The sequence below is a fragment of the Martes martes genome (assembly GCF_963455335.1).
Source record: "Martes martes genome assembly, chromosome: 18".
In the NCBI taxonomy this organism is placed as follows: domain Eukaryota; kingdom Metazoa; phylum Chordata; class Mammalia; order Carnivora; family Mustelidae; genus Martes; species Martes martes.
This window is the reverse complement of record NC_137906.1, coordinates 25,589,153-25,602,782: the sequence shown is the minus strand read 5'-3', so window position 1 is coordinate 25,602,782 and position 13,630 is coordinate 25,589,153. Positions and strand designations below refer to the sequence as shown.

Genomic DNA, 13,630 nt, shown 5'->3' with positions numbered 1-13,630 from the left:
AAGCATAAGAAGAGTGCCAGGGAACGTCATAAATGGAGGTTTTTGAATCTGAATTTGGACCATCTTCACTAAAGAGAGGATGAATTTTCTCAGCCTTTTCCTCACAAGAGGGAGGCCCAGTTCCCCAGACTCCTCCACGTGCTTGCTCCATAAGGCCAGCTTTGGCCAAACTGCCACACAGGAGCTGACTCTTGGTCCTACCTGGTTTCCGTAGAGGGTCCTCTTGTTATTTTTCCATTAAAAAAAACATGTCCTCAAAAAACTGTACTGGAAGGGTGGGTGGCAGGAACTTGTACAGTTCAGCTCCCAACACTTGGGAACAGATTGAAAAGGGAATCTTTTAAATAAAAACTTATAAAATATTTATACTCTTGAGGTAATGAGAGTTTGTCTATTAAACATTTGGAGTTTTCTTCCCTAACTGCTTCCATCTGCCTCCCAGGTATATGTTTCTCAGCCTGGGCAGGAATTGCTTATTTTGAATTCCTTTATTAGGAACCTTATGGCTCTAGGTTCCCATCTTTCCAAAGACGATTACTTAGGGAGTTTCTGCAGTCAGTTTTTCCAAGATTGACATTGACATAGGAAATGGTTGGAGTTTGATTTCTTTTTCTTTCTTTTTTTTTTTTTTTGAAGATCCTAAACCTGGCAGTTGCCCCTTCTAGAGGGGCAGAAGGGAAACTTTTAAAATCAGCCACAGCAAGTTAGCAGTACTGCTGGAAAGCTGAAGAGGGTCTCAGTCCAGATATCTGGCTTTGTTCTAGCCTGACAAAAGTTCCTTATATAAATAGTTTCTAGGGGCCCCAGCAGGTTCTGTGGGCTCAACTGTAGTCAGGGTGCCCAGACTGAAGTCTTAAAGATACTATACTGCCTTCTCATCTAGCCAGTCCTGTAACCCCCAGTTTTTCTTGATTGTAGACTGGGTAGAGGTTGAAAAAGGGAAAAGGCAGGCCGCATCTAGCCAGGTTAAGGCTCTCTTCTTAGATTACAAGGGTATATGCAGAGAAGTGCACAAACGGGCTTGGCACAGAGGGTCCTGAGGACTCTGGAGGAACTGGATTCCTTTCCCGGCCTACAAGGTGGCATTCTATGCATTAGGTGTGCTAGAGTGGGTGGATTTTGTTAACTGTTCAGCCTCCCCATCCCCCCCAAAAAGAGCCATTAAATTATTTTTGGTTATATTTTAATGATCTGTTTGTTACAGAAATGCAGTTGAGAAACCGGAAGAGGGAGCAGTTAGGGAAGGACTTACAGGTTCTATCCAGGTTGGCATTCCTGATGCAAGGATTTCCAAGCTTCTGTGGTGGCTGTGGGCCAATGTCTGACTTGACCACAGGAATAGCAGTTTTTTTGCAAAGGGATTGAAGGTGGGGTTTGTGTAGGGTTTTGTAGTCACACTATCGAGAAATGAAAGGTCCCTGTTCCTTTTAACCTAGAAATAGGTTTGCTGCTTAATGAGTGAGCCGTAATTGTGCGGAAGATGCCAGATGCATGCCCCTCAGGTAAGCCAGCGCGCTCTTCACTTTAACAGTGTAACATCAGGGTGGTGTGAAGAGGGGCAGGATGTGGATGCCATTTTGAAAATAGCAAATTACCTGAAGGTGACTACAAGAAATTGAATATGGATTGGGAAATCCTTGGTTTTTGGCAAATGGCTTTGAGTTTGTGGTGTTTTAGGGATTAGAAAGCTGTATGAGATGAAGTGTTGCTTCATTGAAATGCTTTTCCCCCATTCCTGCCATATTTGAATGTATCATTAACCCGACCCCTGTAATGACACTTTGCTATGCTTTAGCTGGATGCCTCAATAGTTTCCCTTATCTGTGCCAGTTGGGTCCAAGACCCCCTATCTAGTCTTCTGATAAGAAAAATTAGAGCTGGGTAAAGATCCAAATTTAACCCAAGCCCAGAGGCCCGAAGAAATCCAACTGGAAATGTAATGTACAAGGCAGTGTTTTTAATATTAAACTTCCCTAAGGAAGGCACAAACTAGCCTTCTTGGAAAGGAAGAAGGGATTAAGCCACAGAGTATTTAGTTCATCATTGATACAGTTCTGATCTCCCAGAGACTCATGCCAAAATTCAGTCCTCAGTGCTGGAACCTGCAGGGTGCGGAACTCCATAGTTCATGAGATGGCCTCAAATGCTATACTATGCCAAACTGCATTAAACAACGGTGGGAAGTTACTGGGATAAGGACTTGGGTCTAAAAGTTTAAAAACCAAAACATCTATATTTAGGACTGGTTTGCCACATTTAAAGAGAAGTATTGAGTGTAGGGAAGCCCAGGAGTAGACCCAATTATACCATTACAAAGGCTGGAGAGAAGCTGCTGCTAGGTTTGTTTTGTTTTAGCTGCCTGCTTTGCTGTTTTTCTTGTGTCTCTTAATGTTTGCTTAGTGATACTTGAACATCTTGGTAACTGACAAAGGTCCTCCCTTGGAGGGACTTGAAAAATACTGGTAACTGACAAAGGTCTTCCTTTGCTGGGACTCTAGCAGTAACTTGTTTAAGCAGCTGAAAGGACTATTAAAGTTATTAACGTGTGTTAATTGGGTCTCATTTGAGGACCTATCTTATTGATCCTCCTCCTCCATAATCTGTTGCTAAATCCTAGAGTGGGTTCCCACCTACCCCCTTTCAAAAGAGTTTATTATTTCTATGGTTACCTGTAATTATAGCATACATCCAGTTTAACCTGGACTGGGGTCTGGGTTTTAATGAGGATCTGGAGGTGTTTTTCTTTATTGAGAGTTATGCTTGAGCAGTGGTTGCAGAAGCCAAGATGATTCAAATAGCTTTGAGTAACCATCAAGTTCTGCTTCTGATTCAGGTGCTGGGGCCTCACATCCTCCCCATTCCTCTTGGAAACTAAGCCTGCTTTCATAGATACCTTCTTCCACCGCCTACCTTCCCTTTTTACTATTTACTATGACATACTCTTGGATATTGCCAAAGGAAGCCATTCAGCAGATGCTGTGTCTCTCCCCACCCCTACCCCCTTTTATTCCTGGTTAAGTGTCTTCCCTCTGACTCTGGTCCCCAGCCCTGAGTCTGTAATTAATTGTTCTTACCTGTTGCACTAATGAATATGATTCTAGGTTTCCAAGGGAGGGGGGGACTTGAAACAATAGGCAAATGGGGACTTGGATGAATTGGTCCTACAGATACCCTGCCTTAACCCACTGAGGTGATGAGTCTGCTACTCATGTGACCCTCCACCTTTGTGGATTCCTCTTGGTTTGTGACCAGTGTGTCTGTTTCTTGAGGATGTACAAACTTGTTGACAAAGGTCAATACTTGTGTTTGTATTCTCTGCACTGTTGCACTCTCCAAATGGCCCCTTGAATATTTTTATTAACTTGTTACACACACTTCTGTCTTTGTCTACATTTTTCCTTTGATGTTTTTTTTATTTGGAAGGTTACCTGCTGTTGGATTTAATAAATTTGTTTACTTGACTATTGACAAGTCTGAGAAAAATACCCCCACAAAAAACCAAACCAGTGACTTTATTCTGGGGCGAGATTTACCCATTGGGAGCCTCTTCCAACGTGATATTGGATAGCAGTTCCTTTGCTTTGGAAAATAATCCAGATGGTAGAGGATCCTCAGACTTCAAACATGGATGTTGACTTCTCACTTACCAGCTTAATGGCCTTTGGGGTCCTGATACTCGTAGGCAAAAAGCAAATGAGTCCTCAGAGGGCCACTACCTAAATAGTCTTATGGTAGCAACTGATGTGGATTCCCATGAGGAACAGAAAGTGAATTTGAGCACTGTGCTAATGGATGGCTCCTACATCTATCAGGCTGGCAGTGATTAAGGCAAAGGAGACAAGCTGAACTGTCAAGTGCCACTGCTGTGTGACCTTTGGCAAGTTAGTGAAATTCCAAGTTTCCTTATACTCATCTGTAAAATCAAGAGACTTAATTCCATCAGAGGGTTAGGATTTAAGTCTTTAAAAAGCACCTGAATCACGTAAGTTTAAGGTTTCCTAAAGGATGTCAGGTGAGTAATGCAAGGAATCCAGAGAGGAAGAGATGGGGGTTGGCATGGCAACACAGGACCTTTCAGGTCACTGCCCCTCCTGGGGGGCTGAATTTCTCTCTGTGCCAAATTGGGGGTGGAGTTGGGGGGGGCGGTGCTTAGACTAGCATGGTCCCTGATGGCTCTATTTGGCTCTTACATCCTAGAAGTCTGATTATGGTAGACCAGTTATGACCCTTAGCTTCCTTTCATTGTATTTTCTGTCTTGTTATTGTTTATATTCAGGAAAGCTATTGGCCAGCCATCTTACTCACTTCTTTGATGGAGGCCCTAATGACCTTCCCAAAGATTTCCAGCCTCATGTTGGTACCTCCTAAAAATAAGTAAGTACAGTGGTGGGACTAGATGTGCTTTTATTTTTCCTTTCAGTTGGAAAGGACTTGAGAGTCATGGCTACATCCTTTAGCTAGGAAGAAGGTTAAAAAAGGTTTCCTCAATGAACTGGATTTTTTTCCCCCCTTTTCTCTTCTTCCCTTATTACCAGCGTTAGCATCAGATGGAGGCTGGAAAGAAATGGGGTGGGGGTGGAGGGAGGTTACTTTTTTTCCCTCACTTAAAAGGTCTATCTCCAAAACAGGTATTTGCTCCCCAGTTGGCTCTTAGGCTTGTGTCTTCTGGTCTAGGGCCTTTCTGACTTGAGCCCAGCCAGGGCTTTAACAAATAGAGTTTTGGGGAATTAGAAAGTGAAAGATACTGATTTGGGTGCTTATATAGAGCCTGGAGCTATTCAAGGTGTTGATATGGTGTTGTACAGATTATATATGGCTAAAATCCAGTTTCTGATTAGATGAAGGGCAAGCAACGTCTTCACACCAGAAATGAACTTAACTGCATGTAGAATGGACTTTTTTTTAGCAAAAAAGGTTTAAGAAGGTAGTCCTGAGGGTCCAGAGAAGTACAGAAGAGTCACCTCAGTACTGGCATCTTCTTTTTCCTCAAATCCAGTTGCCAAAAGCACATGGCTGGGTTGGCTCTGGAAGTCCCATTTTAGCTCTGGGCTGTGACCTAGTTAGTCTTGGGGAAGGAGAGGTAAGAGCCAGACTAACCTCTCCATTTCCTCTCCTTTGTTGTGACTTTTTCAGGAGGCCCTGTCTTACGAAAGCCATGACAGTCTTCTCTGGGCTTAATGTTCTTCCTATGTAATGTTCCAACCTTGATTCTCTTGCCTTAGGGGTGCTGAAAAAGTCCTAGTGGAATATGGCAGCAATGCAATCAAGAGCAAAGCATCTGACTAGTGTTTTATAATCCATGCTGATGGAGACTCTCCATGGCCCTGTGTTTATCTGGGGTGGTGCTGCCAAACTTGCTAGTATATTAAAATAAAGAGCTACAAAATGGTATGGTACCTAGTGTAAGACAAGACAGAAGAAAACACTCAGGCTCTTGTATACATGGACTTACATAGTAAAGGACACATTCTCCTTGACTGGGTAAGTAAAGATAGGTAAACAGGTAAAAATCTAAATACTTGGGGGAGAAGTTGCTATATGCCAAAAGGAATTCGAGGCGGAATAAAGGTGTAAGTGTAAAAATTACATTATTTAAAAAAAAAAAAGGGGTGCCTGGGTGGCTTGCTCAGTTAAGCATGCCACTTGATCTCAGCTCAGGTCTTGTTCGCATAGTTATGAGTTCAAGCCCCTTGCTGGGCTCCACGCTGGGCATGGAGCCTACTTAAAAAACAAGCCCCCCCTACCCCTACCCTGCAAAACCATATATACTTGCCAGTGGCTATTAAATTGATCTTGGGATCAGTCAAGACTTTCTGAGTATAAGAGCAAATAGAAGAAATCATAAGACTTCTAAAACTACCTTAAAATAAAAAACTAGAAACATATTTGCAGTAATCAACAGATGGACACTATACTTAATCCATAAGGAAACCTTAAAGAAAAACAGTTGGCCAAAAAGCTTCTGAAAAAAATAGATGCTAATCTACAGGATATTCAAATAAACAGAAATTTAAAAAAACTTTCCATTACATAAATAGATTTAACTTAACAAATTAGCAAAGATTTGGAACATGTCCATGCTAGCTAACACAGTAAAAACTTCTGTGGAGTTAGAACAACCTTAAGTGTTCATACTCTAGCCCAGTTTAACTTCTAGGAATTTTTCCTTGACAAATATTCAAAGATGTATGTGCAAGGATATAATTGGTTGGGGGCAACTTCATTGCCAACAACAGGGGACTACTTTAGAAATTATGGCACACAACATGTTGGAATATTATGCAGCTATTAAAAACTGCTTTTGAATGATGTAAAAAGTATAAAAGAAGACTGAAATAGTGGCAGTTGTTGACCCTGAGTGGTAGCATTAGAAGCAATTTTACCTTTTCTGGGTTTTTTAAGTTTCCATTAATTGGTTTTCTTTATAATAGGGAAGAGGTTATTTACAAAAGGGGGGAAAAAAAAGGAAATGAAAACAAACATGGCTGAGTGACCTAAACAATTCCATTATGGGCAAGGAGGTCAGAAAACTGGAGTAATATGTTCAAAGCTTCAATGAGGAGTTGTGTAAAAACTCTTGGGAATTGCTTTTCTCCCCCAAATGAGAAGCTGCTTCTCTAGCAGCTGCCTTGGCTGCCTAGAAGGGTGTGGGAGGAAAAATGCACAAACGCACTTATGAATGGAATGTGTGTTTTGCAAGAGGCCAAGTTGGCAGCTTTGGCTTCCAAAAGGTGGGAGCATCAGCTGAAAGAACAGTGTGTGCAGACTGAGGCCTCAGAGACCTTATGGTTGGGCCCATCTCTGTAGAGTTCTGGATTTGGGGGCCCACTGGGAAACCTCCCATTTAGAAGAAGGAAATGGCCTTGGCTATTCCTAGGAGTAAAGGCGGTGTTCTTGGCACGTGGAGCCTAAATTTGTTGTGTGATCCTGCACTTGGAAGATGCTCCGCAGTAAATGTCACTTATTGAACACTTAATGTGGGGTTTTCCCTAATTTAATCATGATAACAACCTCATGGAGTAGGTACTAATGTCCCCATTTTAAAAGTGAGGTAACAGGCTCAGAGAGGGAAAGTCACATAGCCCACTATTCTGTCATTTTTCCACAAGCTGGATCTTTGAATTTTCACAGTAATCCTTAAAAAGATACTTTTTTCTCATTTTATAAGCTGTGAAAATATACCCAGATGAGAATAAGTGGCTTACCCAGAAGCAGAGCTGAAGTGCCAGCCCATATTCAAAGGCAGACACTTATTTTATTTTGCCTCTGGACTGGAGTCTCAAGAAGTAAACAGTAGCTAAGCTCTTAGAGCTTTGGGGCTCAGCTGGGGGTAAGGAAAGAATCCAGCAACAATGTCAGTTTCAAGATAATCTCAGGGCCTTCACTGTATGTATACCTGGGCAACTTTCCACTTTACAAGGGAGCTTCAAGTTGCAGTGTCTTGATCCTAAAATCAAGCTCTTCAGTTCTGGCTCCTGGTTCCCAACTTTTATATAGGGCTGTCTCCTATACAAGTTAAATGGTTAAACACTGCCTCAAATGCCCAATCTTAAGAATTAATTTTAAGTATTCTAGTTATAAAAGCAATATATGGTGATTTAAAACCAAAACAGCCAAAAACAATTTGGTAACACCTAGTTTTCCAGCCCTACCACATTTGATAGACAGCCTTCCAGGTTTTGTTCCAAGCCTATGCATGTCTTTTTCTACTATTCTGTAACCCTCTATATTTCCTCAACATATACTGGGAATGCATAATCACATCTTCATAACAATGCTATGAGGTATGTACCATTACTGTTCCAACCACAGAAATGTTACAAGTTCACACAGTATACAGGAAAGCTAGGATTCAGCATCCGTCTGTATCCAGAGGTCAACTGCCACTTCTTGCAGATCTCTTTTTACTAGAAATTTTATTTACACGCAAATAATTTTTTAAAAATGGCTACCAAGAATTCCGTTGTGCTCACCCTGTGGTATCTCCTCTATGTATGTTTGTGTGCAGCTGGACTATAATATGCTACTACAGAAGTGGAATCGCTGGATCCCAATGTATGGAGTAATTTACAAGAGTTTTTTGGTATGATACATACTGTATCTGGATTAGTTCATCTTTTCCAGAAGGCAGATAAATATCTGTTTTGGAGCTGTGTGTACCTGTACCCATATCCTTCCCAACACAGAATGTTAATAATTTTGAGAGTTGATAAAAAAGCAGAGCAGTAGCTTTCACTGAAATTGAAGCTTTCAGTTCTAAGGGGGAGATCTGATAGGGTGGAGGCACCTACTGGTGAAAGGTAACATTGCAATCTCACTTAAGGGAAGGAAGCATTCCTACAAATGGAACTGAGAGGGTGCTTCCAGTGTTGGTAAAAAGCAGTCTGCCACTCTCCTGTGTCTGCGGAGCTGCTAGATTTTCACTTCAGCCTTTTTCCCTTCAATTTTAGAACAGCTGTTAATGAGAAAAGTTTGCCTTACAGAAATTTGCTTCATAGATAACCTGATAATGGCTGGTTTTTCTCCACAGCAAAGTCCCTGCCCCTTAGTTTCCTTACCTACATATACCATTTAATAGGAGTGTTACCATGGAATGAGCATATACTACAGATTTCCTATTTGTAAGTCCACTGACACAAAGAAAGCACAAACTGGTTTCCTTCTCACCCTGTCTTAAGATGAGAATGCTCAAATTTTAGGCATTTATTGAAAATTCGTACATGCCATATAAATGGACTGAACTTCTTAAGTGGTACACCATTTCCACAAAAGCTGTGTGCTGGATAGAGAGGCTGCAGCCTGACCACATTCTCTGCCACTGCCCGTGAGGGCTAAGAAATGGCACATGGAAAATGATGGGCAGACTCACGAACGCACGTTTGGAGTGGTGCTTTCCTCTTCATCTTTTATTCCCATCAGTCCTAGACCAGAGAATGATCCGTGAGTGCTGCAAATAAATGAGTGAAGATAGGTTACCAATCCACAGGGTTTAAAAGAATGGTTACAAACTCATAGGTAAGAGGTGGTAAGTTTTTTTTGGGTATGTGTATGGGGTGGGGCACAGGCAGGTAAGGCAGTTGAATGAAAGCTGCCTACTGAAAATGGCTCAATGGAAAGAACACTGACAAGTCCTAGAGTCCTGGAATCAAGTCAGCTCTGCCATTTAACAGATGGGAGGCATATCTCAATCTAGGGTGAATGACCTCAAAGTGAGCTTCCATTTATTCAACTATAAAACTATTAAATACTTAAATTACTATCTCATGGGGCTTTTGTGAGGACTATCTAATAAGAGCTAAAATATACAGATCATTTCCTTATGCTTTCCTCATATATCATAGAGATCATTCACCAGGCACCAGGCTTTATTTTATAAAGTACTTTATGTGCATTCTCACTTAATCCTTCAAAACAGCTTACGTACCTAAACTAGGCACTGATGCAGGTATAATTGTTATGTCCACCTTTTAAAAAGAATCAAGCTCTTGGTTGTTCAACAAGCTGAGTGACAGAACCAGGTAATAAAGGCAATCTACCATCAAGAGTCCTTCTAAGTCATGTATGTTGTAAAACATTTGGTCCAGTGGCTGGAATGCAGACATCATCCAGTACATGTTCATCCACCCACTCATTCCAGAACTGCCTATCTTTACGCTTTAGGATTTAACAGGAATTTTTCTTTTAAAGAAAAGATTTTACAGTTGAAAGGGTTTGGAACTCACTGGTTTATTCCAAATCTCTTATTTTACCAAAGGGAAATTGAGACCCACAGTGGGAAAGTGGCTTGGCCAGTTGTCAGAGAAGGTATGTGATAGAGCTGGGACTAGACCCAGAGTTCTGTTCTGTTACTCTTCAGGCTTAGAATCAGCAAAGATAGGGATGGGAGAAGGCAGGACCATGCTCCTGAAATGTGGGAAGGGTCATAATCTGGTCTGGGCCTTGCCCTAGACCTTCTTTGACTGTTTTTACTCAAGTTGGGGATTAGGCAGCTGCCTTTTGTCCCACAGAGGCTGTAGGATCTAAGGCCTCTGGCTTTAAACTGGGATGAACTATCTCCCTCAGGGGCTAATAAGTAGTATTATTTAATTAATAATTTAACTTAATGGAAGAGCATATGTATGTGTAAAATGGATATATAATACCTAAGAATGAAGAGAGGATTCCTTAAGTCCTCATTTATGTGCTGGAATGTCAACAAAAAGGCCTTTCTCTCAGCTGAAGTCTAGAGGCCAGAATCCTGAAGGGACAACCCTTTAGTCCTTACCTCTTGGTTCCTGGCAGCAAGATGAGGCAGAGTGTGCCTGGGCCCAGGCTGTGGTAGAGCTTTCCTATCTTCCGGCCCCAGCGCCAGGCTGCTATCTTTGGGTGGTCGACCTTCAGAGCCTAGGATCAAAGCCAGATGTTGACACTCAGAGTATCCTCTGCTCACCTTCGGAGGGGCTGCAACTTTCTTCAAGTTCTAGGACCTTGGGGTCCCAGAAAAGGCTCTGTATAAATCCTCTATCTGAAGCTAAAGCCCATACTTCAGGGTTCCCTGTCCACCCCCAGCATCTCCAGGCCTTTGGTCAGTTTAGGAGTACAACTGTTGTTCTTTCCTCCATTATGGATTGGGTGTTCCAGGGCCCTGACACAGAGGAACCACATCACTAATGGCCCCTGCCATTAAGTATCTTTGTGACCTGGGCAAATCACTCAACTAGTTCTGGCGTCTATTACTCATCTATTAAGTGTGGGAGATGAGAACAGGGTTTCCCAAACTTCAGCCATTCACCTTCTACCTTTACCCTTTTACTTGTGTATCCTAATATTTTTCTTTAAATTGAGTTTCTGCCTTCATCTCATGAAAATAGATCTGTGAAGTCATAGGTTCAATGTGATTGTTATACAAATGTTAGAACAAGATCTTAGCATAAAAGTTGGGGGAAAGGTCCATCTATAACCACTAAAAATCATCTTGTGTATGTACTGCACTTTGGGAAACCCTAGATTACTTAAGACTTGCCCAGCTCTTTAACCTCCTATGTTAGCCCCTCAAAGTCCCTTGAAGAGCCACCTGGAGGATTAAAAGCCTAATTGTAGCAGGTATGGAGTGGGCAAAAGTATGAGCTCTTAAAGAAAGAAAAATGTGTCCAAGGGCTGGGAAGCTAGAGAGTGAAATAAAACTAGTGCCAGGGGAGGGAAAAAAAAGATCCAAAGGCTTAAGTGTCACTTGAGCTGGACTCTCCTAACTTCCATAAACATGAGAAGGCCAACCAATGCCAAGAGCTAGCAAACCAAGGCAGCTACCTCTGACACCAGGATACACTCACTCATTCACTCACCTGTAAGGCCTGCTGCTCAGAGGGGGGAGGTACGACACGAACCCCTGGGGGCCTCCTTGATTCAGGAGGCAAGCCCCTGAGCCAAGCATGGAGATGCCTGGGGGTTAGGGCATGCCGGCCTTTCAGCTTCCAGTCCTTGCCTTTGAGAATGTCGAGGGCCCTCTGGGCACTGCCAAAAGTTTTGAATTCTGAAAGCAAGAATAGTCCTGTTATTAAGGGCCACAAAGCCTGGTCACCATCCAGGGCCAAGGGAGGACAGAATCAGCTGTTAATGTGGTCTAGCATCCCAGGTGGGCCTATTTAGTGAACAGTTCCCTTCTCTGACCTCATGTTATCACCATCCCTAATCTCCTTCCCCAAGGTCACATTTCATAGCATAGACTTACTCAGGAAACAGTATCTTTTTTGCTTTCCACTTTTAAGATCTTTAGGCAAGATGACCGCTTCCAAGCCAAGGAAGAGGTTGGACTGTTGCAGTAAGTGTTCTTTGAAGGTTTCGCTCACTCCAGACAGGTATATTGTACCTCGGTTCTCAGAATCTTGTTCTAGCTCATTCACAAGAGTGTTAGAATCAAGGGTGAGCTCTGTCACAGGCCTCTGCACCTAACCAAGAAAGATGGCATTAGTGGTACAAAGTCATCACTCGGGTGCCTTGGTGGCACAGTTCATTAAGCTTCCAACTCTTGGTTTTGGCTCAGGTCATGATTTCAGGGTTGTGAGATCAGAGCCCTCCACTGGGCTCCATGCTCAACTCCAAGTGGAGTCCGCTTGGGACTCTTTCCCTCACCGTCTGCCCCTCCTCCCTGCTCTCTCTCAAAATAATAAATCTTAAAAAAAAGTCCCCACTTCAAACTTTAGGCCTATTATATGCTAGCAAGAAACTTAATTCTGTAGTTTCTTTATCTGTATAAGGAGGCTAATGATAAATGCCTCAGAGCACTACAGTAGAGACTTAATACATAGATACAAATGTTTTTGTGTAAACATACTCTCTCCCTTTCCTCTCTGCACAAACACCCTGCAGTGGAAATAAGTTCCCTGACTTCTACCCCAATGAAACTGTTTATCTGCATAAGAAACTTCAAAACACCATTTGATCCCTTTGAAAGCTAAAGGAAAGGGCAGCTACAGAAAAACACCCAGAATAAACCATCTGGGGTCTAAGGTAGTGATTTAAAAAAAAAAACAAAAAAAAAAACAAAAAAAAAAAACAAAAACAGAAAGACCCGAATGTAGCCCCAGGCTGATTCTGACAAAAATGAAAGCAGTCATGTTTTAGGTCACTGCTAGAAGAATGCTGGGCTTGACTGAAGACTTCCCAACACAAAATCATCTGCTCAGGCCTCTTGAGGGCTTTTCTCTAAGGTTTTATATACTAGGGCACTATAAATAAAGCAAAACGGTGCTGCTTTTTGCTTTCTCTGGCCACTCTACCTTGAGGCAGGCACCTTCCACCAGAATGCCATCCAAGGATTCTATGGCCAGCTGGGCAGCTTCCAGGACTTCATATTGTATACAGAGATGTGGCTGCAGGAGAAAAAAAACAAAAAACAAAAAAACCCAAGGTTTTCTTATCTCTGCTTTCTGGGCTCAAACTGCTAGAGAAGGGACTGGGAAAGGGCCCTAAACTAGTGGCCAGAGCCACCAAAATGATTTTCTCTTTGCTGTGCTGGGCTAGACAGCAACTGTAGATCAACTTCAAGTAGAATCACTGAAGTTCAAGAACCGATTTTTCAGCCAATAAATAACCTTTACTTGTTAATTAAAGTTGAAGTCTTCTATCCCTGGGTGGTACGGGCAAAGCACTTATAAATGTTTACTAACCACCTTTTCATATTATTTATTACGAACCACTGAAGACATCACTGCAGGTCATTTAGATTCTCATTTGTCTCGTTAGTTTAATTCCACACAGGCAGCTTTCCCACAGGCTTGGGGAAGTTAAGTGCTTCCATTGGATAGGCTCTATCTTCAAACTGACTGCTTTTCTGCTTAATGATGTGATGTGCATCATCATCGTGGAGACAAAAGTGCTCCTACAGAAAAGCTTCATGGTACTAGATCTGGCAAGTTTCCTGAATGTGACACCAAAAGCAGAGGTGACGAAAGTAAGACAAATTGGACTTAATCAGAATTAAAAAGTGCATCAAAGGATATTATCAACAGTGTCAGAAAGCAACCTTACGAATGGGAGAAATTTTTCAAATTACGTAACTAATGAAGATTTCCTATCTAAAATACATAAACTAGGGGCACCTGGGTGGCTCAGTGGGTTGAAGCCTCTGCCTTCGGCTCGGGTCATGATCCCG

General features: G+C 42.2%; 1 protein-coding gene across 1 annotated transcript in view; it reads right to left on the bottom strand.

The window, feature by feature from the left end:
* Positions 1 to 8,653: 8,653 nt before the first annotated feature.
* The window catches only part of REXO5 (RNA exonuclease 5), a 38,528-nt gene continuing 33,551 nt past the window's right edge, over positions 8,654 to 13,630 (bottom strand). The window contains exons 16-20 of the mRNA XM_080829981.1: positions 12,756 to 12,848; positions 11,708 to 11,924; positions 11,322 to 11,509; positions 10,265 to 10,383; positions 8,654 to 8,947 (exon numbers count right to left, since the gene is read on the bottom strand). Coding sequence (XP_080686107.1) covers positions 8,866 to 8,947; positions 10,265 to 10,383; positions 11,322 to 11,509; positions 11,708 to 11,924; positions 12,756 to 12,848 — 699 coding nt within the window. The 3' untranslated portion in view covers positions 8,654 to 8,865. The remainder of the gene's footprint in view (positions 8,948 to 10,264; positions 10,384 to 11,321; positions 11,510 to 11,707; positions 11,925 to 12,755; positions 12,849 to 13,630) is intronic.